This window comes from Eleutherodactylus coqui, chromosome 8 (assembly GCF_035609145.1).
Source record: "Eleutherodactylus coqui strain aEleCoq1 chromosome 8, aEleCoq1.hap1, whole genome shotgun sequence".
Classification (NCBI taxonomy): domain Eukaryota; kingdom Metazoa; phylum Chordata; class Amphibia; order Anura; family Eleutherodactylidae; genus Eleutherodactylus; species Eleutherodactylus coqui.
In genome coordinates, this window is record NC_089844.1 from 159,392,914 (window position 1) to 159,418,975 (window position 26,062).

Genomic DNA, 26,062 nt, shown 5'->3' on the forward strand with positions numbered 1-26,062 from the left:
GGCTACTGACATTGCATGTTGCGCAAATCTCGTCCACTTTGGTGGTTAAGCTCGGGCTTAAGATTGTTGGCGGAATTTCCGCCCCATCTGAACCCAGCCTTACAGTACAATCCAGAGGCAGGAGTTTTCAAAAATATTCACACGGTGCGGAAATTTTCTGCGACAAATCTGCAGAATGTCCATTTATGTTACAGAATTCAACTCTTGAACTCCAGGGGTTAGGATCTGCAATAAAAAACTGCAGCCAAATGGGCACCATTTAGCTGTGGATGGGGTATTTCCTGCGGAAAGCCGCAGCGACTCTGCCATGTGCGAAGGAGGCCTTAAGGTGCGTTCCCACGTGGAAAACATCCACAGCATTTATAGTACAGGGATAGTGGATGGGATTTTAAGAAACGCCGTCCGCACGCTGCGGAGAAGACCTGCAGCATAAAATGACAAGCGACGCAGAAGTTAAATCCGCAACATTTTATTTGCGCTGCGAATTTTCACAGCGAGTTTCTACTCTTCAAATGAGGGGGTTAAATCTGTGGCAAATGCGCATCATTGCAGATTTTAGTGTGGATTTTTCTCTGCAGCAGAAAATCTGCAATGTGTGAACATGCCCGAAGGTTGTATTCACACGGCTGTAAAAGCACAGCAGAATGCCAAGGCTATTCTGCCGCGGATCTGCATGTGGGTATAACTCTGTCATAGGCAAATACATATGTGTACCCATCGCTTCCACATGCTGTATACAATTGTGTCATAACTAGAGATGAGCAAATGTACTCGGCCACGCCCCTTTTTCGCCCGAGCACCGCGATTTTCGAGTACTTCCGTACTCTGGCGAAAAGATTCAGGGGGCGCCGTGGGTGAGTGGGGGGTTGCAGCGGGGAGTGGGGGGGAGAGGGAGAGAGAGAGGGCTCCCCCTGTTCCCCGCTGCTACCCCCCCTCCCCCCCCGCGCGTGCCGCCACGGCTCCCCCCCGCCCCCTGAATCTTTTCACCCGAGTACTGAAGTACTCGAAAATCGCGGTGCTCGATTGAGTAAATACTCGAAATGAGTAGATTCGCTCATCTCTAGTCATAACCCTGCATCTCCTTACACAATCACAACTTATGGGTAAGTCCCATGGACGTTTTTACACTGCGTTTGCCATCATGTGGCGTCTCTCACCAGCATATACATGTCATGTGCAACTCCCCAATCTGGTGGCCATAAGGCACTTGTTTCATGGCCTTCTGCAATCATCACTGACCCCTTTCACTCTGTAGGAGCTGCGTCCGAACACCACAGAACTCCAGACGTCGTCGATGTCACCAGCGCAAGGGTGTCACACAAGAAATATGCGGCACTACTGTTACCTTGGGCTTCCTCATCCATAGGACCAACCTCTCCTGCTCCGTAGGAGCCGTGTCCTTAGCAAACAGGATCCCCGATGCCGTGGACACCATTTCCATTGAGGCGTTTCCCCGCAAAACAGCTTTCTTCTACCCCTGGATAACGGTGCAGCAGCTCCTGTGAGGTCTGATTGGCTGCAGTGGTCACCTGACTTCCACTTTCAGTACAATCAGAGGTCACAGTTTGTATTTTTTATTATTTTATTGCATGGACAGCTGTTGAAAAAAATAATTAAAGCGGTTGCCCAGCTTTAAAAAAAAAAATGTAATTTTTCAGTCGACATAGCTGCCTGGAGGTCTTGTTTTTTGCAGGACAAGCTGTAGTTTTCGATGGTAGCACTTATCGTACTGAAAAACTTTAAAATATTTCTCTGTGGTATGAAATGGAAAAACCCCTTGTGCTATTTTGGGGGGCATCTTGTGTTTACGCGTACCTGGTGCAGCTGACTTTATTCTGTGGGTCAGGATGAATAAAGCATACATTTGATACGGCCAGATTTTCTTTCACTACTTTCAAAAAAAATATTTTTTGTAAAGAAAAACAAGTTCCGTACTAAAAGTTTCACTGTCCTCTTCTAACCCCGTGACTTTACTTTTCTGTCGATGAGGCTGTAGGAGGGCTCATTTGTTTGCAGCACAACCTGCAGTTTCTATTGGTATTATTTTCAGATACATCATGACTCTTTAAATGCTTCTTAAATCTTTTCTTCGAGACAGGATGACCAAAAACAACACCATTTTAGTGTTGTGTATTTCTTTTCACTAAGTGGGATAAATCTTTTTATTTGTTTTACAGATTCATTGATAGGACTTTGGGTCCTAAAAGTGAGCTTAATTAAGTAATTGGGACCTTACTGCCTCTGTGAAGTGACTTTAATAAATCCAATGTTAAAAATGAGAAGGGGGGGTTTGAAACTTAACTTTTTTTCTTAAGGTAAACAGATTTCTAATTTTTACATTTTTTTGTTTGTTCCCACAGGGAACTTAAACTTGCAATTATTTGAATGCTTATAACATACTGCACTTTCTCAGTATCACAGTATATTGTATTTTTGCAGACATTCTATAGGTAAAAATCCATGGCAGCTCTCGGGCCTCCACAATGAATGGCACCCCGTGATCTCTGAGATCAGCAGACAGTGGGAGCCCCTTCTGTTGGGCCATTTAAATGCTGCTGCCAGTACTGACCACAAGATGTAAAGGCTAGAGATAAGCGAGCACGCTCGGTAAGGTCAGTTACTTGAGCGAGCCTTGCTCATCTCATGTAACTGCCTTCTTCTCCGAGCATGCTCGGTGAGGTAGCGGGGTCGGCAGGGAAGAGCGGAGGGAGCGGGATGTCTCTCTCTTCCACCCCCACCGCGCGCGCACGCTCGGAGGAGAGGGCAGTTACTCGAGATGAGCGAGGCTCGCTCGAGTAACTGACCTTGCCAAGCGTGCTTGCTCATATCTAGTAAAGGCCCATTTAAACACAATTACTATCACTCAAAAGATGTCTTTTGAGCAATAATCGGGTTTCCATTTATAGCGCAAGGTGATTGCTCAAACGTTGAGCGATCACCTTGCGCTCCAAGCGGGGGATGCAGAAGACAAGCGGGGCCGCATGTCTTCTGCATCCAGCTGTTCCCTGCTCAGAGCGACTGGCTGTTATACAGCCAAGCGCTCCGAGCGGGGGATGAAGAACACAGCTGGACAGCTGTGTTCTTTATATCCCCCGCCTGTCTTCAGAGAGCGGGATACAACTGAAACAATAGTATCAGCTGTATTCCGCTGTGAATTCCTGATAACTGATCGCTATCTTTCAGCATACTGAAAGATCAGCGACTGCTTAACGAAAACTAATGTCAGTGCAATTAGACACAACGATTATCACTCAAAAGACGGCTTTTGAGCGATAATCGTTGTCTAAACGGGCCTTTACTTGTTAATAGCCAGATAGGGCCCACTTCATACAAACCCCATGCATATCCGATGTACATCAGCTGTCAGCCAAAGGTTAAAACAAATCAATATTAGTGCCCAATATGTGACTGATGACCAATGAAAATTTAAATTCATTTTAATACTCAACGTGTACATTTACAGTACAAAATACTATACATATATGATTTCATACAGAGGGATGGGACTATCATGGTTTTCCCAATTCAGTCTCTGAGTCTCTTTTTGACTCCTTTCCAAACAACAGGTTTACTACAGGCTGCCTTATCATCCTCCTCCTCCTCAGTCTCCTCTCCAGAGGCTTCATCACTTCCTTTCGCAGCATCACTACTACCCTCTTCTTCATCCTCATCAGACGACTCTTCTTCATCACTTTCATCATTTGTTAATCTGAAAAATTACAAACATCTTTTTAAGACTGCATAGATACCAAATGCCGGTGACAACGGAATAGAAAAGGTCATTGCCAATTATACAGCTAAAGGCTACATTCCCTCATCGTAAAGCATTCCGCTGTGGATTTTGGTGCAAATCAGGCCAACTTTGTCATGGATTTCAACTACTTTATGAAAAGGTGAAATCAGCGCTAAGAATCCGCAGCATGGATTGACAAGAATTACAATCTGCACTGCAGGTCATTTTACACAACGGATTTCCACTGCAGCGTTTGCTTGAGATTCCTTGGAGTCTCATCCACACTGCTGATTCTGTAAAATCCTGTGGATTCTCTGCAGCCAATTCTGCTGTGGAAGGTTTGCAGCCTTTTCACGATCTATCCGCATGTTTGCCTCAGTATTGCAATTATTTTCTATTGGACAAATGCCGACAACATTTGCCCAGTAGATCGCAAAAGGCAAATACTGATGACAAACGGCTGTCACGTCATCTAAAACAGGGGTCCCCAACCACCAGTCCGCGGACCGGGGCCGGGCCGTTAGGAGGTCAGCGCCGGTCCGCGGAACTTTTCTTCTAAACACAAGGCCCACGGGCAGAATCGGGCCCGCTGCCCTGTGCTATGTGGCCCGCAGCGTGCCGACGCCGCTGACCACTGAGGCGATTACCAGCGGGGGCGCCCCAGCTCCCCGCTGGTAATCGCGCTGGTCCCGGCACACACTGACCTCCGTGTGCAACCAGGAACCTCCTCCCCGAGTCCCCTGCTCATTAGTTCCGCAGGAGAGGACTCGGGTAGGAAGCGTGCCGGGCTGCACACTGACGTCTGGGCAAGCATAGAGGGACCGACGCTGACAGCGGGGAGGAGGTAAGTATATGGGTTGAAGGGGGGGGGGGGGTTTGTGGTTATTACTGAGGGGTGGGGGCTGCCTGTTACTGGGGGGGGCTGCTTACAACAGGGGGGGGGGGCTGTTTATTACTGGGGGGGCTGCTTATTACTGTTATTACTGGGGGGGCTGCTTATTACTGTTATTACTGGGGGGTCTGCTTACAACTGGGGGGGCTGCTTACTACTGGGGGGGCTGCTTACTACTGGGGGAAGCTGCTTACAACGAGGGGGGCTGCTTACTACTGGGGGGGCTGCTTACTACAGGGGGGGGCTGCCTATTACTGGGGGGGGCTGCCTATTACTGGGGGGGGCTGCCTATTACTAAGGGAGCGGGCTGCCTATTACTGGGGGGGCTGCTTATTACTGAGGGGGGGCTGCCTATTACTGGGGGGGGCTGCTTATTACTGAGGGGAGGGGCTGCTTATTACAGGGAGAGGCGTTGCTAATTACTGGGGGAGGCTGCTAATTACTGGGGGGGGGATAAATTATATGCTGCCCTATGTGTGTGCTGGGGGGGACATACATTATATGCTGCCCTATGTGTGTGCTGGGGGGGGGGAGGGGGGAGATAAATTATATGTTGCCCTATGTGTGTGCTGGGGGGGGATAAATTATATGCTGCCCTATGTGTGTGCTGGGGGGGAGGGGGGAGATAAATTATATGCTGCCCTATGTGTGTGCTGGGGGGGAGGGGGGGAGATAAATTATATGTTGCCCTATGTGTGTGCTGGGGGGGGGGGGATAAATTATATGTTGCCCTATGTGTGTGCTGGGGGAGGGATAGATTATATACTGCCCTATGTGTGTACTGCCAGGACATTCTAAATGTCATAATTAAATAAGAATGCTCTAAACTCCATCCCCCTTCATAACCCCGCCCCATATAACCAAAGCCCCGCCCATGTCCCTCCCAACCTTGCCGGGCCTTGTAAAAATGTTCTTGCTTGAAGCCGGTCCCTGGTGCCAAAAAGGTTGGCGACCACTGGTCTACAGAGCACCTGTCAGAGCTGGTATCTACTGCTACATGGTCACTTTATGAGGGTTATATTTGTCGTTGTACAGCGGTTTTTATTCAGTACCACTAAACCTCAGTACTTCTGGAAGCACTGGAAATTAGTGCTACAGATCTGATCGTACCACCTTCTATATTAACTGTATATCACAGTGTTGTTGATACTATAATTGAGCATTTGGGGCCCCATTTATAATTTTGCCCATCGCCGCACTCTGTCTAAGATCGGCCATGAATCCCAACTTTGCAACATCTGCAAACTGCTTGAGGAGTGTAATGATTTTCTCTCTTCCTCCAAATAAAAGCCCATATGATTGTCTATGAGCTGGTTTACAGAGATAGATATTTCCAATACATGCTGGCAGATTTTCTGATGGCATACGAAGAAACTAGTTATTATGTTGCCAAAGCGGTCATACACTATGCCATCCTGTGTGCATGAGTAATAACAGTAGATCTGGCCATTATATGACTTGGAGCCCACAGAGGGGAAACTAGTGATAAATGCAGGCTTCATCTCCCTGAGCTCAGCTCTCGAAGGGGTGAAGATAAGCAGTCATGTCGGTCTGTTCTGGGTCTGGGTATAATCTTGTACAGAACAGGCAATGTCATAGGAATTATATATTTATTTTGACTACTTGTTAGACAAGGCTTGTTGAGATGTTATAAAGTAATTTTTGATAGTAGTGTCCCTTCCCTTGTTGAAATGGTAAAATCTGGCTAGAGAGCAGAGGGGAAGAAGGGAAGGACTCTATGACTATGTTGAGATGTCTATAACAAGGCTCCTCATGGGAAGTGCTTCACTAACCGTTAAGCTACAGTGTCGGCCAATCACAGCACTCGCTCAGTAATCTATGCAAATGAGCTGGTGCCAACAGCAATTTCTTGTCAATCAAATTCGCCTAACAGTTCATTTTAGTTCGCCCTTTCTATGGGATTCGGCTCTTCAGCAGCGAGTGAGTCATTCTGTGTAGATATTTTTCCATTCTACTCTGGTAAGTATAAAACATGCGTCTCCCTAAGGTCAAAGTCTCTGCATCTAGTGGCGCATAAATACAGCAGAGATCTATGTTATCATTGGGTGGGCACATAAGGTCTGACTAGCAGCGCTTCGCCTTGTGCTTGAGGACTGTGAAACGGCCAGGCCACCCCAACCTTTTCCCACAGGCCGGGTGGCCAAGAGTAATATGATTTATTTATATAGCGCCATTGTAATCCACAACACTTAATAAGATACAACATACAGTATCAACAATAGGAATGAGGGCCAGCTGGCAAGAGCTTACGGAATAAAAGGAAATAGCGGTAACGCACATGGTGTAAGAGCTTGTTCTGTGCAACCCTGGAAATAAGATAGGGGGCTCTACATCTATATATATAAAGGTGAAAGCCCTCACTGACTGACTGATTGACTGACTTGCCACTAATTGTCTAACTTACCGGTGTTGTGCAAATGTGAAATTTGGCACAAGCATTCTTAAAGGGGTTGTCCCGCGCCGAAACGGGTTTTTTTTTTTTTTTTCAATAGCCCCCCCATTCAGCGCGAGACAAACCCGATGCAGGGTTTTTAAAAAAAAAAAAACGGATAGTGCTTACCTGAATCCCCGCGCTCCGGTGACTTCTTACTTACCTTGCAAAGATGGCCGCCGGGATCTTCACCCACGGTGGACCGCAGGTCTTCTCCCATGGTGCACCGTGGGCTCTGTGCGTTCCATTGCCGATTCCAGCCTCCTGATTGGCTTGAATCGGCACACGTGACAGGGCGGAGCTACGAGGAGCCGCTCTCCGGCACGAGCGGCCCCATTTAGAAGAAAGAAGACCGGACTGCGCAAGCGTGTCTAATTGGGCGATTAGACGCTGAAATTAGACGGCACCATGGAGACGAGGACGCCAGCAACGGAGCAGGTAAGTGAATAACTTCTGATAACTTCTGTATGGCTCATAATTAATGCACAATGTACATTACAAAGTGCATTAATATGGCCATACAGAAGTGTATAACCTTACTTGCTTTCGCGGGACAACCCCTTTAAGGTCCTATATAGGAAGAGTAAAAGGGTCGCAACTTCAATATTCAATTCTAAGTGCAAAAGTGACCTCTTATGCTATGTAATTTCCCGCTGTCGTACAAACGTGGAATTCGGCACGAGCTTTCTTTATGTCCTACATAGGAAAAGTAAAGGGGTCGCAACATGATTTATCAATTCTAAGTGCAAAAGTAAGAGAACCCCTATGTTATGTACCTAATCTAATTCTCTAATTTCCTGGTGTCGTACAAACTTGAAATTTGGCACGCCCAATCTTTAGGTCCCACATAGCAAAAGTAAAAGGGTTGCAACTTGATTATTCAATTGTAATTGCAAACGTATGTGACTCCCTATGTAATGTAAATAATACCACACATCTGTACCGCACAAACGTGACATTTGGTATGAGCATTCTTTAGGTTGTAAATTAGAGATGAGCGAGCACCAAAATGCTCGGGTGCTCGTTACTCGGGACGAAAATTTCACGATGCTCGAGGGTTCGTTTCGAGTAACGAACCCCATTGAAGTTAATGGGCGACTCGAGCATTTTTGTATTTCGCCGATGCTCGCTAAGGTTTCCATTTGTGACAATCTGGGCAATTCAAGAAAGTGATGGGAACGACACAGCAACGGATAGGGCAGGCGAGGGGCTACATGTTGGGCTGCATCTCAAGTTCCCAGGTCCCACCATTAAGCCACAATAGCGGCAAGAGTGGGCCCACCCCCTCCCAACAACTTTTACTTCTGAAAAGCCCTCATTAGCAATGCATACCTTAGCTAAGCACCACACTACCTCCAACAAAGCACAAGCTCTGCTTGCATGACACTCTGCTGCCACTTCTCCTGGGTTACATGCTGCCCAACCCCCTCCCCCCCCCGCACGACCCAGTGTCCACAGCGCACACCAAAGTGTCCCTGCGCAGCCTTCAGCTGCCCTCATGCCACACCACCCTCATGTCTATTTATAAGTGCGTCTGCCATGAGGAGCAACCGCAGGCACACACTGCAGAGGGTTGGCACGGCTAGGCAGCGACCCTCTTTAAAAGGGGCGGGGCGATAGCCCACAATGCTGTACAGAAGCAATGAGAAATATAATCCTGTGCCACCGCCATCAGGAGCTGCACACGTGGGCATAGCAATGGGGAACCTATGTGCCACACACTATTCATTCTGTCAAGGTGTCTGCACGCCCCAGTCAGACCGCGTTTTTTTTATAAATAGTCACAGGCAGGTACAACTCCGCAATGGGAATTCCGTGTGCACCCACAGCATGGGTGGCTCCCTGGAACCCACCGGCTGTACATAAATGTATCCCATTGCAGTGCCTTGGACAGCAGAGCTAACGTCAGATTAAATGCAGGTGGGCTTCGGCCCACACTGCATGCCCCAGTCAGACTGGGGTTCTTTAGAAGTGGACACATGCACTTACAACTCCGTGTGGACCGACAGCATGGGTGGCTCCCTGGAACCCACCGGCAGTACATAAATATATCCCATTGCAGTGCCCAGCACAGCTGAGGTAATGTGATGTTTAATGCAGGTGGGCTTCGGCACACACTGCATGCCCCAGTCAGACCAGGGTTCTTTAGAAGTGGCCACATGCAGTTACAACTCCGTGTGGACCGACAGCATGGGTGGGTCCCAGGAAGCCACCGGCGGTACATAAATATATCCCATTGCAGTGCCCAGCACAGCTGAGGTAATGTCAGGTTTAATGCAGGTGGGCTAAAAATTACTAGGATTACACTGTAGGCGAGGGCCCAAAAAAATTTGTGTACCAACAGTACTAATGTACCTCAGAAAAATTGCCCATGCCTAACCAAGAGGGCAGGTGAAACCCATTAATCGCTTTGGTTAATGTGGCTTAATTTGTAACTAGGCCTGTAGGCAGCCCAGTTAAAATAAAAATTGGTTCAGGTGCAAGTTTCGCAATCCACTCAGATCTGACCCACAGCACACCTCAGGATTCTTCAAACCAGATGAAAAAGGGACTAATAAGTCCAATGGATGCACGCCAATAGTATGGGGGTCAGAGCCTCCTGGCACCCCCCAAGATATATCACGATCTCTCACCAAAGAATAGTGGCAGCGTCCAGGGCGTAGTGAAAAAACAAATACTTTATTCCTCCAGAAACATGCTACGTTTCGACCCTCATGGGGTCTTTATCAAGCGACAGCATGGGTGGCTCCCTGGAACCCACCGGCGGTACATAAATATATCCCATTGCAGTGCCCAGCACAGCTGAGGTAATGTGATGTTTAATGCAGGTGGGCTTCGGCACACACTGCATGCCCCAGTCAGACTGGGGTTCTTTAGAAGTGGACACATGCAGTTACAACTCCGTGTGGACCGACAGCATGGGTGGGTCCCAGGAAGCCACCGGCGGTACATAAATATATCCCATTGCAGTGCCCAACACAGCTGAGGTAATGTCAGGTTTAATGCAGGTGGGCTAAAAATTACCAGGATTACACTGTAGGCCAGGGCCCCCAAAAATTTGTGTACCAACAGTACTAATGTACCTCAGAAAAATTGCCAATGCCCAACCAAGACGGCAGGTGAAACACATTAATCGCTTTGGTTAATGTGGCTTAATTTGTAACTAGGCCTGTAGGCAGCCCAGTTAAAATAAAAATTGGTTCAGGTGCAAGTTTCAACGCTTTAATGAGCATTGAAACGTATAAAAATTGTTTACAAGAGTTATATGACTGAGCCTTGTGGGCCTAAGAAAAATTGCCCGTTCGGCGTGATTACGTGAGGTTTCAGGAGGAGGAGCAGGAGGATGAATATAATTCACAGATTGATGAAGCTAAAAGGTCCCCGTTTTTGATGGTGATAGAGAACGATGCTTCCATCCGCGGGTGCAGCCTATGTATTGTTTAGGTATCGCTGCTGTCCGCTGGTGGAGAAGAGAAGTCTGGGGAAATCCAGGCTTTGTTCATCTTTATGAGTGTAAGCCTGTCGGCACTGTCGGTTGGAAGGCGGGTACGCTTATCCGTGATGATTCCCCCAGCCGCACTAAACACCCTCTCTGACAAGACGCTAGCCGCAGGACAAGCAAACACCTCCAGGGCATACAGTGCGAGTTCAGGCCACGTGTCCAGCTTCGACACCCAGTAGTTGTAGGGGGCAGAGGCGTCACGGAGGACGGTCGTGCGATCGGCTACGTACTCCCTCACCATCCTTTTACAGTGCTCCCGCCGACTCAGCCTTGACTGGGGAGCGGTGACACAGTCTTGCTGGGGAGCCATAAAGCTGGCAAAGGCCTTGGAGAGTGTTCCCCTGCCTGTGCTGTACATGCTGCCTGATCTCCGCGCCTCCCCTGCTACCTGGCCCTCGGAACTGCGCCTTCTGCCACTAGCGCTGTCGGATGGGAATGTTACCATCAGTTTGTCCGCCAGGGTCCTGTGGTATAGCATCACTCTCGAACCCCTTTCCTCTTCGGGTATGAGAGTGGAAAGGTTCTCCTTATACCGTGGGTCGAGCAGTGTGTACACCCAGTAATCCGTAGTGGCCAGAATGCGTGTAACGCGAGGGTCACAAGAAAGGCATCCTAACATGAAGTCAGCCATGTGTGCCAGGGTACCTGTACGCAACACATGGCTGTCCTCACTAGGAAGATCACTTTCAGGATCCTCCTCCTCCTCCTCCTCAGGCCATACAGGCTGAAAGGATGACAGGCAAGCAGCATGGGTACCCTCAGCAGTGGGCCAAGCTGTCTCTTCCCCCTGCTCCTCATGCTCCTCTCCCTCCTCCTCCTCCTCCACGCGCTGAGATATAGACATGAAGGTGCTCTGACTATCCAGCGACATACTGTCTTCACCCGCCTCCGTTTCCGAGCGCAAAGCGTCTGCCTTTATGCTTTGCAGGGAACCTCTCAAGAGGCATAGCAGAGGAATGGTGACGCTAATGATTGCAGCATCCACGCTCACCATCTGGGTAGACTCCTCAAAGTTTCCAAGGACGTGGCAGATGTCTGCCAACCAGGCCCACTCTTCTGTAGCGCTGCAGAATAAGTTGGCGCTATACAAATAAAGATTATTATTATTATTCTGTAAAGAATTGAGGAGGCTGACTCCCACTACGCCGCCCATGTTGGAGTTGGTATTCCACTATAGCTCTACGCTGCTCATACAGCCAGGACAACATGTGGAGCGTAGAGTTCCACCGTGTGGGCACGTCGCAAAGCAGTCGGTGCACTGGCAGATTAAACCGATGTTGCAGGGTCCGCAGGGTGGCAGCGTCCGTGTTGGACTTGCGGAAATGTGCGCTGACCCGGCGCACCTTGCCGAGGAGGTCTGACAAGTGTGGGTAGCCTTTCAGAAACCGCTGAACCACCAAGTTAAAGACGTGGGGCAGGCATGGCACGTGCGTGAGGCTGCCGAGCTGCAGAGCCGCCACCAGGTTACGGCCATTGTCACACACGACCATGCCCGGTTGCAGGCTCAGTGGCGAAAACCAGCGGTCGGTCTGCTCTGTCAGACCATGCAACAGTTCATGGGCCGTGCGCCTCTTCTCTCCTAAGCTGAGTAGTTTTAGCACGGCCTGCTGACGCCTGCCCACCGCTGTGCTGCCACGCCGCGCAACACCGACTGCTGGCGACGTGCTGCTGCTGACACGTCTTGATTGCGAGATAGAGGTTGTGTTGGGGGAGGAGGAGGAGGAGGAGGAGGAAGGTTTAGTGGAGGTGGCATACACCGCCGCAGAAACCAGCACCGATCTGAGGCCCACAATTCTGGGGGTGGGCAGGACATGAGCGGTCCCAGGCTCTGACTCGGTCCCAGCCTCCACTAAATTCACCCAATGTGCCGTTAGGGAGATATAGTGGCCCTGCCCGCCTGTGCTTGTCTATGTGTCCGTTGTTAAGTGGACCTTGCCAGTAACCGAGTTGGTGAGGGCACGTACAATGTTGCGTGAGACGTGGTCGTGCAGGGCTGGGACGGCACACCGTGAAAAATAGTGGCGACTGGGGGCAGAGTAGCGCGGGGCTGCCGCCGCCATCATGTTTTTGAAAGCCTCAGTTTCCACAAGCCTGTAGGGGAGCATCTACAGGCTGATCAATTTGGCTATGTGGACATTTAAAGCTTGAGCGTGCGGGTGTGTGGCGGAGTATTTGCGCTTTTGCTCCAACGATTCTCTTAGCGACAGCTGGACGCTGCGCTGAGAGACATTGCTGGATGGGGCCGAGGAGAGCGGAGGTGAGGGTGTGGGTCCAGGCCAGGAGACGGTTGTGCCTGTGTCGTGAGAGGTGGGTTGGATCTCAGTGGCAGGTTGGGGCCCAGGGGGAGAGGCAGTGGCACAAGCCGGAGGCGGAGAACGGCCTTCGTCCCACCTTGTGGGGTGCTTGGCCATCATATGCCTGCGCATGCTGGTGGTGGTGAGGCTGGTGGTAGTGGCTCCCCGGCTGATCTTGTCGCAACAAAGGTTGCACACCACTGTTCGCCGGTCGTCCGTGGTCTCAGGGAAAAACTGCCACACCTTAGAGCCCCTTGGCCTCTGCACGGTGGCTTGGCGCGTGGGGGTGCTTTGCGAAATAGCTGGTAGATTATTCGCTTTGGCCCTGCCTCTACCCCTAGGCACCGCACTGCCTCTTCCAACCTGTCCTGCGGCTGCAATTGGCTTCCCCTCTGAAGACGTTTCCTCAGTTGGCTTATCACACCAGGTGGGGTCAATCACCTCATCATCCAGCGGTCCTTCCTCTGAATCCTCTGTGCGCTCCTCCCTCGGACTTACTGCCCTTACTACTACCTCACTGATAGACAACTGTGTCTCATCGTCATCGTCCTCCTCACCCACTGATAGCTCTTGAGACAGTTGCCGAAAGTCCCCAGCCTCATCCCCCTGACCCCGGGAACTTTCCAAAGGTTGGGCATCGGTCACGACAAACTCCTCCAGTGGGAGAGGAACCATTGTTGCCTAATCTGGTCAGGGGCCCGAGAACAGTTCCTGGGAGTCTGCCTGCTCCTCAGAATGTGTCATTTTCATGGAGTGAGAAGGCTGGGAGGAAGGAGGAGCAGCAGCGAGAGGATTCAGAGTTGCAGCAGTGGACGGCGTAGAAGACTGGGTGGTCGATAGATTGCTGGATGCACTTTCTGCCATCCACGACAGGACCTGCTCACACTGCTCGGTTTTTAATAAAGGTCTACGACGTGGACCCAAAAATTATGATATGAAGCTGGGGACCCAAGAAACTGTCCTCTCTTCTACTCCAGCAGCAGCCGGCTGTGATTTGCCTGGACCAGGAACTCGGCCTATACCCACACCCTCCCTTGGAACTCCACGTCCTCGCCCGCGTCCACGTCCTCTACCCCTCAGCATGGTGAATTAAGAATCGAGCAGAGACAGAGCAGTGTAAAAATGTTTGTGAATTATTGCCGCGCAGTTGGTGGCTGCCAGCGGTAATATAACGCAAAATGAAGCCAGAGATAAATTATAAGGAAGGCTGCACGCAGGCCTTGCTGTGCACTGTGCAGTTTGGATGGATGTGAAGTCCCACAAGCCACGCAGGCAAATGCACTGGGTCACCGTCAGCCGTAAAAAGGATTTCTTTTTAAAATTTCCTTTTTTTTCGATGCAATGCAGGCTGAGGCTATGCAGTGTGTATTGCACTTTCAATCTATGGGCGTCTGACACATCGTGCACTTGTGTGAAAAATTGTGGTTTCTTGGCGTACACTTGGAGGCAGACAGCGCAGACGTTACACTAACTGCGGACACAAAATATTTAAATGAAGGCTGCACGCAGGCCTTGCTGTGCACTGTGCAGTTTGGATGGACGTGAAGTCCCACAGGCCACGCAGGCAAATGCACTGGGTCACCGACAGCCGTAAAAAGGATTTCTTTTTAAAATTTCCTTTTTTTTCAATGCAATGCAGGCTGAGGCTATGCAGTGTGTACTGCACTTTCAATCTATGGGCGTCTGACACACTGTACACTTCTGAGACAGCACGCGTGTAACACAGAGCGGTGTAAAAAAATTGTGGTTTCTTGGCGTAGACTTAAAGGCAGACAGCGCTGACGTTACACTAACTGCAGACCGAAAAATATTTACATGAAGGCTGCACGCAGGCTCTGCTGTGCAATACCGAGGTACTACAACTCCCAGCAACCACGGAGTTCAATGCACACGGTCACAGGTTGCCCTAAGAAGGACCGTTGGGGTTCTTGTAGACAGGATTCTACACTACCACTGTCCCTGCCTGACCAATACTGCCCCTATACTCAAGTACAGCCTGCAGCCTGAGAACGCTATAGCCTGCACGCTCGATATACAGTACATAAAAAAAAAATAGTGCAAAAGTGTTCACAGCAGCCACAACAGTAGTGCACTAGGTGAGCTGTGGCCCTAAGAAGGACTGTTGGGGTTCTTTTAGAAAGGATTCTGCACTACCACTGTCCCTGCCTGATCAATACTGCCCCTATACTCAAGTACAGACTGCAGCCTGAGAACGCTATAGCCTGCACTCCCGATATACATTTTAAAAAAAAGGGCAAAACTGCTCACAGCAGCCACAACAGTAATGCACTAGGTGAGCTGTGGCCCTAAGAAGGACCGTTGTGGTTCTTGAAGACACTAACACTGTCCCTATAGCAGCAGCAGCACTTTCCGTGATCTCTCTTAGCGTGTGTCTGTGGCGAGCCGCGGGTGGGGCTGATTTAAATACTTGGGGGTCACTTGATCTCGCCAGCCACTCACTGCAGGGGGGTGGTATAGGGCTTGAACATCACAGGAGGAAGTTGTAATGCCTTCCCTGTGTTTCTATTGGCCAGAAAAGGGCGCGAATTTCTCAGGGAAGGAAATGGAATTGACTCGAGTGCCGCGTGGTGCTCGTCTCGAGTAACGAGCATCTCGAACACCCTAATACTCGAACAAGTATCAAGCTCGGATGAGTGTGCTTGCTCCTCTCTATTTGTGACTAATTTATGATAGTACTTACCATTTGTAATTTTATGGATTTTTGGAATAATAGAAGTGTTTTAAGGTGCCGGCTTTTCTCCTTTGTTGTAGTAATGCTCGGACACCATCTAGTGGTTATGATAATTGCTGCATTTTGTTCCATTATGCTTAATTCCCTGATTGGCAGTGAGGGTCACATGGTACACTGGAGCACTAAGGAGGAAGTGATGATGTAGAGAATTAGGACTGTGGAAAGGGCCTGACTGGATGCATTAGGTAACTGACCGGTACCTGTATCAGAGCCTCCGGATGGGCTTTTGGGCAGCACATAGCCGGTGGAGTGTCCTGACCTTGGATATTGTCTCTGGCACAGAAAGTAACTCTGAACTCAGAAAAGATACTGGGACACAACACCATTGCAGAAGGAGGACATATTACTATTCTCAGAGCTGGACTTGCCATGTGCCCTTTACTGCTGCAGGGATACAGCTTTAGGCCAATGGAGTGGCTTTGCATGGCATTGCTTGCTGATGAATCCAGGATACTCATGTGAAGGGGTCTGGCACTTCTCTCTATTGAACACTCACCTATGTGGAGGGGTCCAGTCCTTCTCTCTATCAGACACTCACCTATGTGTAGGGGTCCGGTACTTCTCTCTATGAGACACTCACTTATGTGGAGGGGTCTGGAACTTCTCTCTACAGGACACTCACCTATGTGGAGGGGTCCGGAACTTCTCTCTTTATGGGACACTCACCTGTGTGGAGGGGGTCTGGTACTTCTCTCTATGGGACACTCACCTATGTGAAGGGTCCGGTACTTCTCTCTATGAGACACTCACTTATGTGGAGGGGTCTGGAACTTCTCTCTACAGGACACTCACCTATTTAGAGGGGTCCAGTACTTCTCTCTATTGGACATTCACTTGTGTGGAGGGGTCTGGTTCTTCTCTCTATTGGACACTCACTGATGTGGAGGGGTCCAGTACTTCTCTCTATGGGACACTCACCTATGTGGAGGGGTCCGGTGCGTCTCTCTATTGGACATTCACCTATGTGGAGGGATCTGGAACTCCTCTCTATTGGACACTCACCTATGTGGAGGGGTCCGGTACTTCTGCCTATGGTACACTCATCTACGTGGAGGGGTCTGGTACTTCTCTCTATAGGACACTCACTTATGTGGAGGGGTCTGGTACTTCTCTCTATAGGACACTCACCTATGTGTAGGCATGCGCTCATTCTCTTCATTGAGCCCTCACCTATGAGGAGGGGTCGGGGTACTTCTCTTTATAGGACACTCACCTACGTGGAGCGGTCGGGTACTACTATCTATGGGACGCTCACCTATGTGGAAGGGTTGGGTACTTATCTCTATAGGACACCCACCTATGTAGAGGGGTCCGGTATTTCTCTCTATGGGACTCTCACCTATGTGAAGGGGCCTGGTGCTTCTCCCTATGGGAGGATCACCTATATGGAGGGGTCCGATCCTTCTCTCCATAGGACACTCACCTATGTGAAGGGGTTTGATACTTTTCTCTGCGGGACACACACCTATGTGAATGGGTCGGTACCTCTCTCTATTGGATGTTCACCTATGTGGAGGGGTCCGATCCTTCTCTCTATAGGACACTCACCTATGTGGAGGGGTCTGCTACTTATCTCTATGGGACACTCACCTATGTGGAACACTCATTTTTGTGTATGGATGTGGTCCTTCTCTCTATTGGACACTCACCTATGTACAGGGTTCGGTACCTCTCTCTATGCGAAGGAGTCTGGTGCTTCTTCCTATGGGACGATCACCTATGTGGAGGGGTCTGATCCTATTTTCAATTGGACACTCACCTATGTTGAGGGGTCCAGTACTTCTCTCTATGGGACACTCACCTATGTGGAGGGGTCCGGTACTTCTCTCTATTGGACATTCACCTATGGGGAGGGGTCTTGTTCTTCTCTATTGGACACTCACTGATGTGAAGCAGTTTGGTGCTTCTCTTTATGGGATGAACATCGGTGTGGAGGGCTCTATTGGACACTTACCTATGTGTAGGGTAAGGTCCTTCTCCTTTATTGAAAACTCACCTATGTGGTGTGGTCTGGTGCTTTCCTCTATGGGAGGATCACCTATGTGGAAGGGTCTTGTGCTTCTCCCTATAGGACACTCACCTACGTAAAGGAGTCAGATACTTCTCTCTATAGAACACTCACCTATGTGGAGGGTCCAGTATTTCTCTCTATGGGACATTCACCTATGTGAAAGGGTCCAGTCTTCTCTGTGCAACACTCACTTTTCAGTGATCAGTACGTGCAGCTGTACCCACAAAGAACAGAGCAGAGGAGAAAGAGGTACAGCAAGGAATAACTCTACCCACAAAGAACAGAGCAGAGGAGAAAGGGGTACAGCCAGAAATGACTCCACCCACAAAGAACAGAGCAGAGGAGAAAGAGGTAAAAATTGAGAAGGCAAGTAGAGGAGCAAGAGTCAACGATCACAAACTAAATGTTTCTACACAAATGCCCAGAGCACGGGAAACAAGGAGAATTGGAGCTCCTAACACAAAAAGAGAAATATAATGTCATAGGCATCATGGAAACTTGGTGGAATGATAAACATGATTGGAATACAAGGCTTGAAGGATACAACCTATTTATAAGAAACGGAGCTAGAAAAGGGGAGGAGATATTGTATTGCATGTTAGGAAAACATTCATCTCCACAGAGATTCAAGCTTCAGAGCAGGTAGTTCTGTAGAAACTGTTTGGGTAAGAATACAAGGAGAGAACAACGGAAAGGGCAGTATTGTAGGCATTTACTATAGGCCGCCTGGACAAGCAGAAGATATGGACGAACTCTTTCTACACTAGATGGCCAAGGTCTCAAAGAAGCATGGCATAGTGATCATGGGACATTTTTCCTGTCAAGACATTTGTTTGGTATCTCTCTCAGGTGAAAGTAATGGATCCCACAAATTCTTATCCACTCTGGCTGACAACTTCCAAAAGGTAGAAAAGAAAACAAGGGGATCTGCTATCTTGGACATAATTCTTAGCAACAGGGAGGAAATGGTTGAGGAAGTAAGGGTAGCGGGGACCTTAGGAGGCAGCGATCATGGATAAAAAGGGGAGGAAGACCTGAGAAAACTCAGACCTCAACTTTGGATTTCAGAAAGGCATATTTCAATGAACTCAGAGGGTAGGAAGAATCCAATGGCTGGATGTACTTAAGGACAGGAATATCCAAGAAGGTTGGGAAATATTGCAAAATGAGATTCTCAAAGCACAATCGTTAACAATCCCTAAAAGAAGAAAGAATGGGAAGCATTTAAAGAGACCAGGATGGATGAACACAGAACTTGCACACATGTTAAAAATGGAGAAAAATATGTTTATCAAATGGAAAGAGGGAGGGAGGGGAGAACATATAAAGAAGAATATAATGTGGTTTGCAGAAACTCTAAGGCAAGTGTCAGAAAAGCTAAAGCTAATAATGAATTAAGGCTTGCAACAGAGGCCAAAAGCAATAAAAAAAGGATTTTGGGGTTATATCAAAAGCAAAAGAAAAGTCAAATATGCTATTGGATGCTTACAAGATGAAAATGGTGAATTGGTTAAGAATGATGTTAAGAAGGCCGGACTTTTAAATTCCTATTTTGTATCTGTTTTCTCTCAGAAAGTAGATGGAAAATTAATTAATCTTCCCTGTGCTATTGGGGGAATAAAAGAATGCAGGCTATCTATAAGCTGAAAGATGGTGAGGGTACACTTAGCTAACTTAAATGAATTTAAGTCTCAAGGTCCAGATGAATTACATCCTAGGATACTAAAGGAAGCAGCAGAGTTAATTGCTGAGCCACTCGCCGTAATCCTTGAAAATTCCTGGAGAACAGGAGAAGTCCCAGAAGGTTGGAAAAGCGCAAATGTTATCCCTATCTTCAAAAAAGGGAAGAAGGTGGATGCAGGAAACTACAGGCCTGTGAGCCTGACTTCTATACCGAAAAAGATCTTTGAACAAATTATTAAACAGCATGTATCCACTACTGTGGGCGCCCTGATTCTAAAGGAATGGGTGCTGAATTCCTTTAGGTTTATATTCGCTCTGTGCAAGTATTAATTTAACATGGAATTAAACTAGAAATATGTTAAAGGGGAATCATCTATATAACAAAGAAGAAACACGATGTCCAGGCATATTACTGAAAAATCCTTAACTATCTGGACCGGACAAAAGCTGGCAGCCATCGAACACATCAACAATAAGAGGCCAATAAACTAAGGAAACATTTTAATAATAAAAGAAAATATGGCGCCTGCTACCCAACGAGGTGCCTTCTTTTCTCCACCCCTTAGGGATCTGTGTTCTTATAAAAGCTTTTGTCACTTCATTCACTCTCTCAATGTTAGCATTAAGGACAGCGGGTTACTGGGTCTCCTGGTTTATCCTCAGCCACCAGATCTCTGAAATACTGCATCCTGCAATGGAACATGTTCAAACGATGCAGGCATGTGGCGGAGCCCGATGGACCTACGGATAGGAAGTTGTCCGGTATCGCTGGGTTGCCAGATACTACTTTAACTGTCCATTCCAAAAAACGAAGAGAACATCTCAAACCAACAACAAGAGATCAAGCAACCCATCAGCGGGCACATAACTAAGTAAATTACACCATTCAGCTGGCAAACTAAATAGTGGAAACAATCCAGATGTATGGGAAGGGGGCGGAAGTATCAGATTTGTCAAGCAAGGTACTTTGCCTGGCCTTATACAAGATGTGGATTGCTTTGTGTAAAAAGATATAAGTGACCATCACCTCCCCTTTGGATACACCGTCATTATCAGATGCACCTGGAGGGAATGACAAATGATGTATGATTCTAAAGTTTCCCAGCTCCTTTTTGAGTATCAGGCCTAGGGGTGTTCAAATCTGTGTCTGGTGTTTTGCTTTTCGGCTCCATTCAGGAAGCAGGAAAGCGGAATGCCTGTGGCCGAATGGTTCCTTCTCTGGATATAGCCAATGTGGTCTGCCCTCTTTCCGCCCTGCTGCCCAGCTTTTGGACGGAAGAAAAAGCACTGCATGCAGTGCACCGCCCCTTTTGCTTTTTCCTATGACTATGGGACCTATGGAATCTCTGACAGTGGATTAACACCAGCTTTGAAGTGTATGATGCCTGAACCTATATCTATCAACTGAGGAGTCAGCAGAGTTGGAAGGGGAGTATGCCTTTCACTCTTCATGGTGAACAAGCTATGGGATCAAACTGATGAGGCACGTGAAGTGGCAGGCTTTATAAACTGCCGAGGAGTTAGAGGGATCCCGGGGGTAAAATCAACATAAAAAAATTCAGCCTCAGATCCACTGTCATCAGAAGGTGGCAGGTCAACTGAGCTCTGAGGCAGGCATGCGTGGCTTGAGGGATAGGGAAGGCAGATGCCTGTATTTCTTCTAAAGTGGAAGGGGGTGCTTTCCTACTAAGCCACCTGGCCAGCTGGTTGGAGGTTTACAAGGAGGAGGTGGTGGCATCGCTAGTACTGCTACAGCTGCTGCTGAAGAGCTGTATGCTGGAGACATGTGGGAAACAATAACAGCCACTGAGAAGGCCATGGGCTGCTCTGTGCCGCCGGCCACTGTAGCTCCACCACCCACTGCTTGTAACAGTCTAAAGGAAGCAAAGCAAACGTTTGCATTGTGAGCAACAGCGGTCCAGAGAGTGATCCTCCCTTGTTGCCGCTCTGTTTCTTCTTCTAGGAAACGGAGAGGGGCTAATTCTACTAGGAGATACAAGATCCACTGTGGGTGGGACAGGAGTTGTGGGGCAATTCTTTTAAGAGGGGGAATGCCAGGATGTGCCCTCTTTGAGCACTTTCTCCCTTTACAAAGCAAGGAGTGCTGCATTTTCTGACATCAGGATTCAAGGATCTATTAAAGGAAATACCTCGCCTCGGGCTGGGAGTATTACAGATTTCTTAAATTCTGCCCTGGGAAACTTTGCTGACCAATGAAAAGGGAAAATAGGGGAGGAGGATAGAAGCCAACATAATGCTGACGCATGTCAACTTACTCATGCTTAAACTCCTTAAAGTCCTCCATAAAGTCGACCAGCAGTCAAGTGCCCGCTAGCTTATACACAGAGGATGAACACATCTGTACATGGCATATCACACAGAGATCTAAGACTATGGCATTAGTGCAATACTCAGCTGCAGTGTATAACTATGAAGGCCGGTCTCTAAAGATCTTTATTGCATTTGTACCTAAAAATATGCTTTAACTTCAAAACATCTCCTGTCAGCTACAATGAGTGGTGATGATTTCCTTTGTTGGACAATCACTTATAGAAGATTCTGATGTGTGAGTGATGACTCAAGGCTTTTCTACTAAAGTTTGTACATATGAGAAATAAAGATCTGCAATATGAAGACAGAAGAGGTACTCACGTGTATTGCAATATAAGGCTGTTGCCAGTATAATGGCCAGAATCCCCACAACTGCAGCGGTAATAATACCACTAACAACAGCAATAAGAAGGCTCTGATTTTGCGGTATCACATTATCTGTAAAAATACAAAACTATAGATTAATTAGAACAATATTAATTACACAACATGTCTGGTAAAACTGCAGTGAAAATAATTAGGTTATCAATTTTTGCACCCCATACAGAGGGACTGGGGGGGAAAGGGGGTTAAAATTTCTCCTTCTGTAGAAGACCACATAGGTCATGCAATGCTCCCTGGGAAAAAGCTATGCAACTAAGGAATGGAATAATCCTCCACGGTGCCCCCTACTGGAAGGTCGCTACCCTATTAGTTATTCTCCAACATTTTGCACTGATGAGGAGCGAGAACTCTAAAACAGCTGTATGTACATGAGTACTTTGGTTTGGATTACATCCAAAGTCATAATGCAAGGTCTGTAAAAACATCAGATATTGACTCATAAGGTACCGGCCTTCCAATAGGTGGTGCTGTAGAGGAGTATTCCAACACTTATTAGCATATTGTTTTTTCACAGGGAGCATTGCATGGTGTTTGAGACTCATCACATCCTCACAATGATCTCCATAAGGGGGAGCATTAGCCCCCTGAACTTTAATATACAGGGTGATGAAAAAGTCAGGGAGCTTTATTGCAGGTGATTGGACCTTTTATTAAGGGCATCGTCACCTCTGTATACTCTGTATAGCAGCTGGAAGTCTTCCTGGAGAGGCTTCTTTAGAGACTGATGTTGGACCCTACATGAGAAGATCTGCTCCCTGTCCTCCTCGGTGGGGGTTATGGTCGCGGTGCTGTTCACACTGTAGCTTCCATCTGGGTTCCTCCGGGGTTCATCCTCAGTGACATCTCTCAGCATCTCTCTGCCCCTGAACCATTTAATACCAATGTCCACGGGGTAGAATCCAGTGACGGAGCAGCGCAGGATGCTCTCTTCATTCAGTACAACTATCTTATTGGTGATGGTCACCTGCGGGAGAGCTGATAATATAAAATAAAGTTAGTCAAATATTATTATTGCTTATATGCTTATATGGAGATGATGGCTAATGGCAAAAACTGCAGCAACCGCTATCTTTTGTTAATGGCGGATTTACAATTTATGGCATGAAATGTTAAATCCACAGCACTTTGCCGTATAATACATGTGGTTTGTATTTTCTAAATGTTTTGGGGAAAGTTAAGGAACTGTGAGCTGAATCTGAGCATACAGATGTTACCCTTTATAGTACAGTATAGGGCAGAATCTGCTGCACAATCCGTATGTAATGCATCTGTAGGGGCCGAGTACATCATCCTAGTCCCCTCCATTAATGTCATACATGTTTGTCCTTTGTTGATGCATTGTGCAAAGCTGTCTTGTTATGTCCATTATGTGTGTTGCACAGCTGCAGCACTGGAAGGCTTAAATGTTCAATAAAATCCAAGCCTCCATGTAAATGTATCAAGTCTGTCATGTCATGTGGTATAAGAGAGGGTATAAATGTGAGTGAGTGATTGAGAGCGGGAAAGGGGTTCCATCTTCTGGAGTTGAGAGAGTATAAAACACAGAGCCATATGAAGGCACCTTCAGCCTCCTTGTGGTGAAGATGGAAGAGGAGGAGAAATTTCCTGTGTTGCTTGTGTTCTGCATGTGAGTGGAGTGAGCCCCCAAGAATAAGACAAAGCATTTGTAAGTAAATACTTCTTCTCAAAGCCAGTGAAGAGGTACAAATCAACTCTCAAATTTCCTACACGGCCGTCCAGAACCAGGATCACCGCATAGAGGTACACCCTTTAATTGTCACACCCACGTGTCTCCAAGGCTGGGTGGAGGTATTTTGAGCTAATAATTGCTGTCAGAGTGTCTGTGGAGTGACCCTACCCCTTTCCTCCTCTGGAGTGTTCCCCTTCCAACGGCAGTTTCTGGCAGATAATGTAGACTGCAGGACCGGTGTCATCCTGCGTTTCCTCCCTGACCTCTGATCTTTTGCCTTGCCTGCACTGTAAAAACTTTAAGTGAACTACCTGTATAACCTGCTTGCAGTTTTCTAAAGTAAAGTTTATCACGTGTTCTAACCATTCCTAGAGACCCATGGTACTCAAGAACTAACTGTGTGTGGCTATATTTATTTCTCTGCTGAGGGTCAGACCGTTGTGTGAGAGAATGGTGGCATCACACGTGACAACTACAACTCCCGTTATCGTGTTTTGTGGGCATCTTCCTCTCCTAGGGGTCTCCCTGGTGGCCTGCAGTGATACTCTGGCCTTGAGTGTGTGTCAGGACTCGGGGTCCGGGAAACTGGTAGTCCCTGAGAATACCCACAACCCCTGTCCCTACCTACTTGCCCCCCTTGGCTAAGCCCCAGGGCAACAACTGGGCGACGGTCCCTACACTCACTAGGGAAGGGGAACACTGGGACTAACAAACAGACAGACACTGGAACAAACAACGGCAAGGAGAGTCAGACTATCCGGGTCGGCAACGAGAGGGTACGCGGTACAAGAGGGTCAGGCAAAGACAACGTCAGGTTCAAAAACAGGGAGTCAAAAATGAGGAGTCACTACAAGAAGTACGCTGGTGTAGCAGGGAGACCAAACTAACACTGGCACCGGAATGCAGACACAAGCAGGTTTAAATGCTGTCAGAATTCCCGCCCCAGCAGCTGATTGGGGCGGGGAGTCTGACAGCAGCTGAGTACATCCAGCTACACAGGGAAGGAGACACGTCTGGTTGCCATGATACCGAGGACGTAGCGCGCGGCAACACCCACCGCGTCCCTAGCAACCCGGCGGCAAGGAGGAGCTCGGCGGCCAGGGGAGGTTCGAGTAGCGGGGCTTCCCTGCGCTGCACAGCAGCAGCCCGTGTGACAGTACCGGCGATGAGGGCACGAGGGACCCGCGAATCAACGGTCCTTACAGTATGTGTGTTCCCTCCAGGAAAGGGTTTGGTAAGTGCCACCATGTCAGGCCAGCACTATACTCTCCCAGCTCCCCATATATCCCTGGTGTCCGAGGTCACCCTATGGGATACTGTACATATGGATTTTGTGGTGGGATCACCACAGTTATACTGGAGACTTGCAGTGAGTTCTACTGAGGAACAATTACTCCAAGTGTGACTTCGCTTTCCAGAGAGTTATTAAAGACATAATGTACAACATACATGGACAAGGCCTGACTTACCTGTAACATACACAGTGATATCCTTCGTCTTCCGCAGCGGGCTGTAGAGCACTGAACAGGCATAGACCCCGGCATCTGATAAAGCTATATTAGATATAGAAAGGTCCACTCTTCCATTTAATGCTTTCTCTATGTCCAATGAATATCTGGGATCGGTTGTTCTTACTTCATTATCGTAGCTCAGATTTTGTTTTCCCTCGAAGTACCAAAATGCTGCAAAAAATTTAGGATTGACGGGAGGCTTTTGTACGGTATAGCTACAAGGAATCAGAGCCGGTGAGCCGACTGTAGCCTTATGTGTGCTGGGAGCAGAGATCTCCAAAGCTGCACCTGCAGGTAGACACACATAATACATATGATATACTAGCTGATATGCCCGGCTTCGCCCGAGTTAATTTGGTACTGGTGTTTTTCTGGCGTTCACATGGAAAATCTTATGAAGTCGTGGTTACTTTAGAGATACCGGAAAAACATATGTTCACCATTTTGCATAGTTCTCTGTGTTACCCAGGAAACACCACGGGAGGTAACCATGCGATGTATCCTTTATATAAAATGACATCAGGAAGTAAGAGAATTAGATTTCGTACGTAAAATGTGGACGCTAATTCTTTTGCGCTTAGAATTGAATAATCGAGTTGGGACCCATTAGCTTTTCCTATTTATGACATAATCAATGCTCGTGTCAAATTTCACGTTTCTATGACACCGGAAAGTGAGAAAATTACATTCCGTATGTAAAATTTGGATGCTAGTTCTTTTGCGCTAGAATTGAATAATCAAGTTGGGACCCATTAACTTTTCTATTTATGACATATTCAATGCCCATGCCAAATTTTAAGTTTCTATGACATTGGGAAGTGAGAGAT

At 47.8% G+C, this 26,062-nt stretch overlaps 1 protein-coding gene across 1 annotated transcript in view; it reads right to left on the reverse strand.

Moving 5' to 3' along the window:
* Positions 1–3,421: 3,421 nt before the first annotated feature.
* Positions 3,422–26,062, reverse strand: part of LOC136577641 (natural cytotoxicity triggering receptor 3 ligand 1-like) — a 37,461-nt gene continuing 14,820 nt past the window's right edge. Inside the window, exons 2-5 of the mRNA XM_066577551.1 lie at positions 25,194–25,523; positions 22,701–23,009; positions 21,972–22,088; positions 3,422–3,709 (exon numbers count right to left, since the gene is read on the reverse strand). Coding sequence (XP_066433648.1) covers positions 3,705–3,709; positions 21,972–22,088; positions 22,701–23,009; positions 25,194–25,523 — 761 coding nt within the window. The 3' untranslated portion in view covers positions 3,422–3,704. The remainder of the gene's footprint in view (positions 3,710–21,971; positions 22,089–22,700; positions 23,010–25,193; positions 25,524–26,062) is intronic.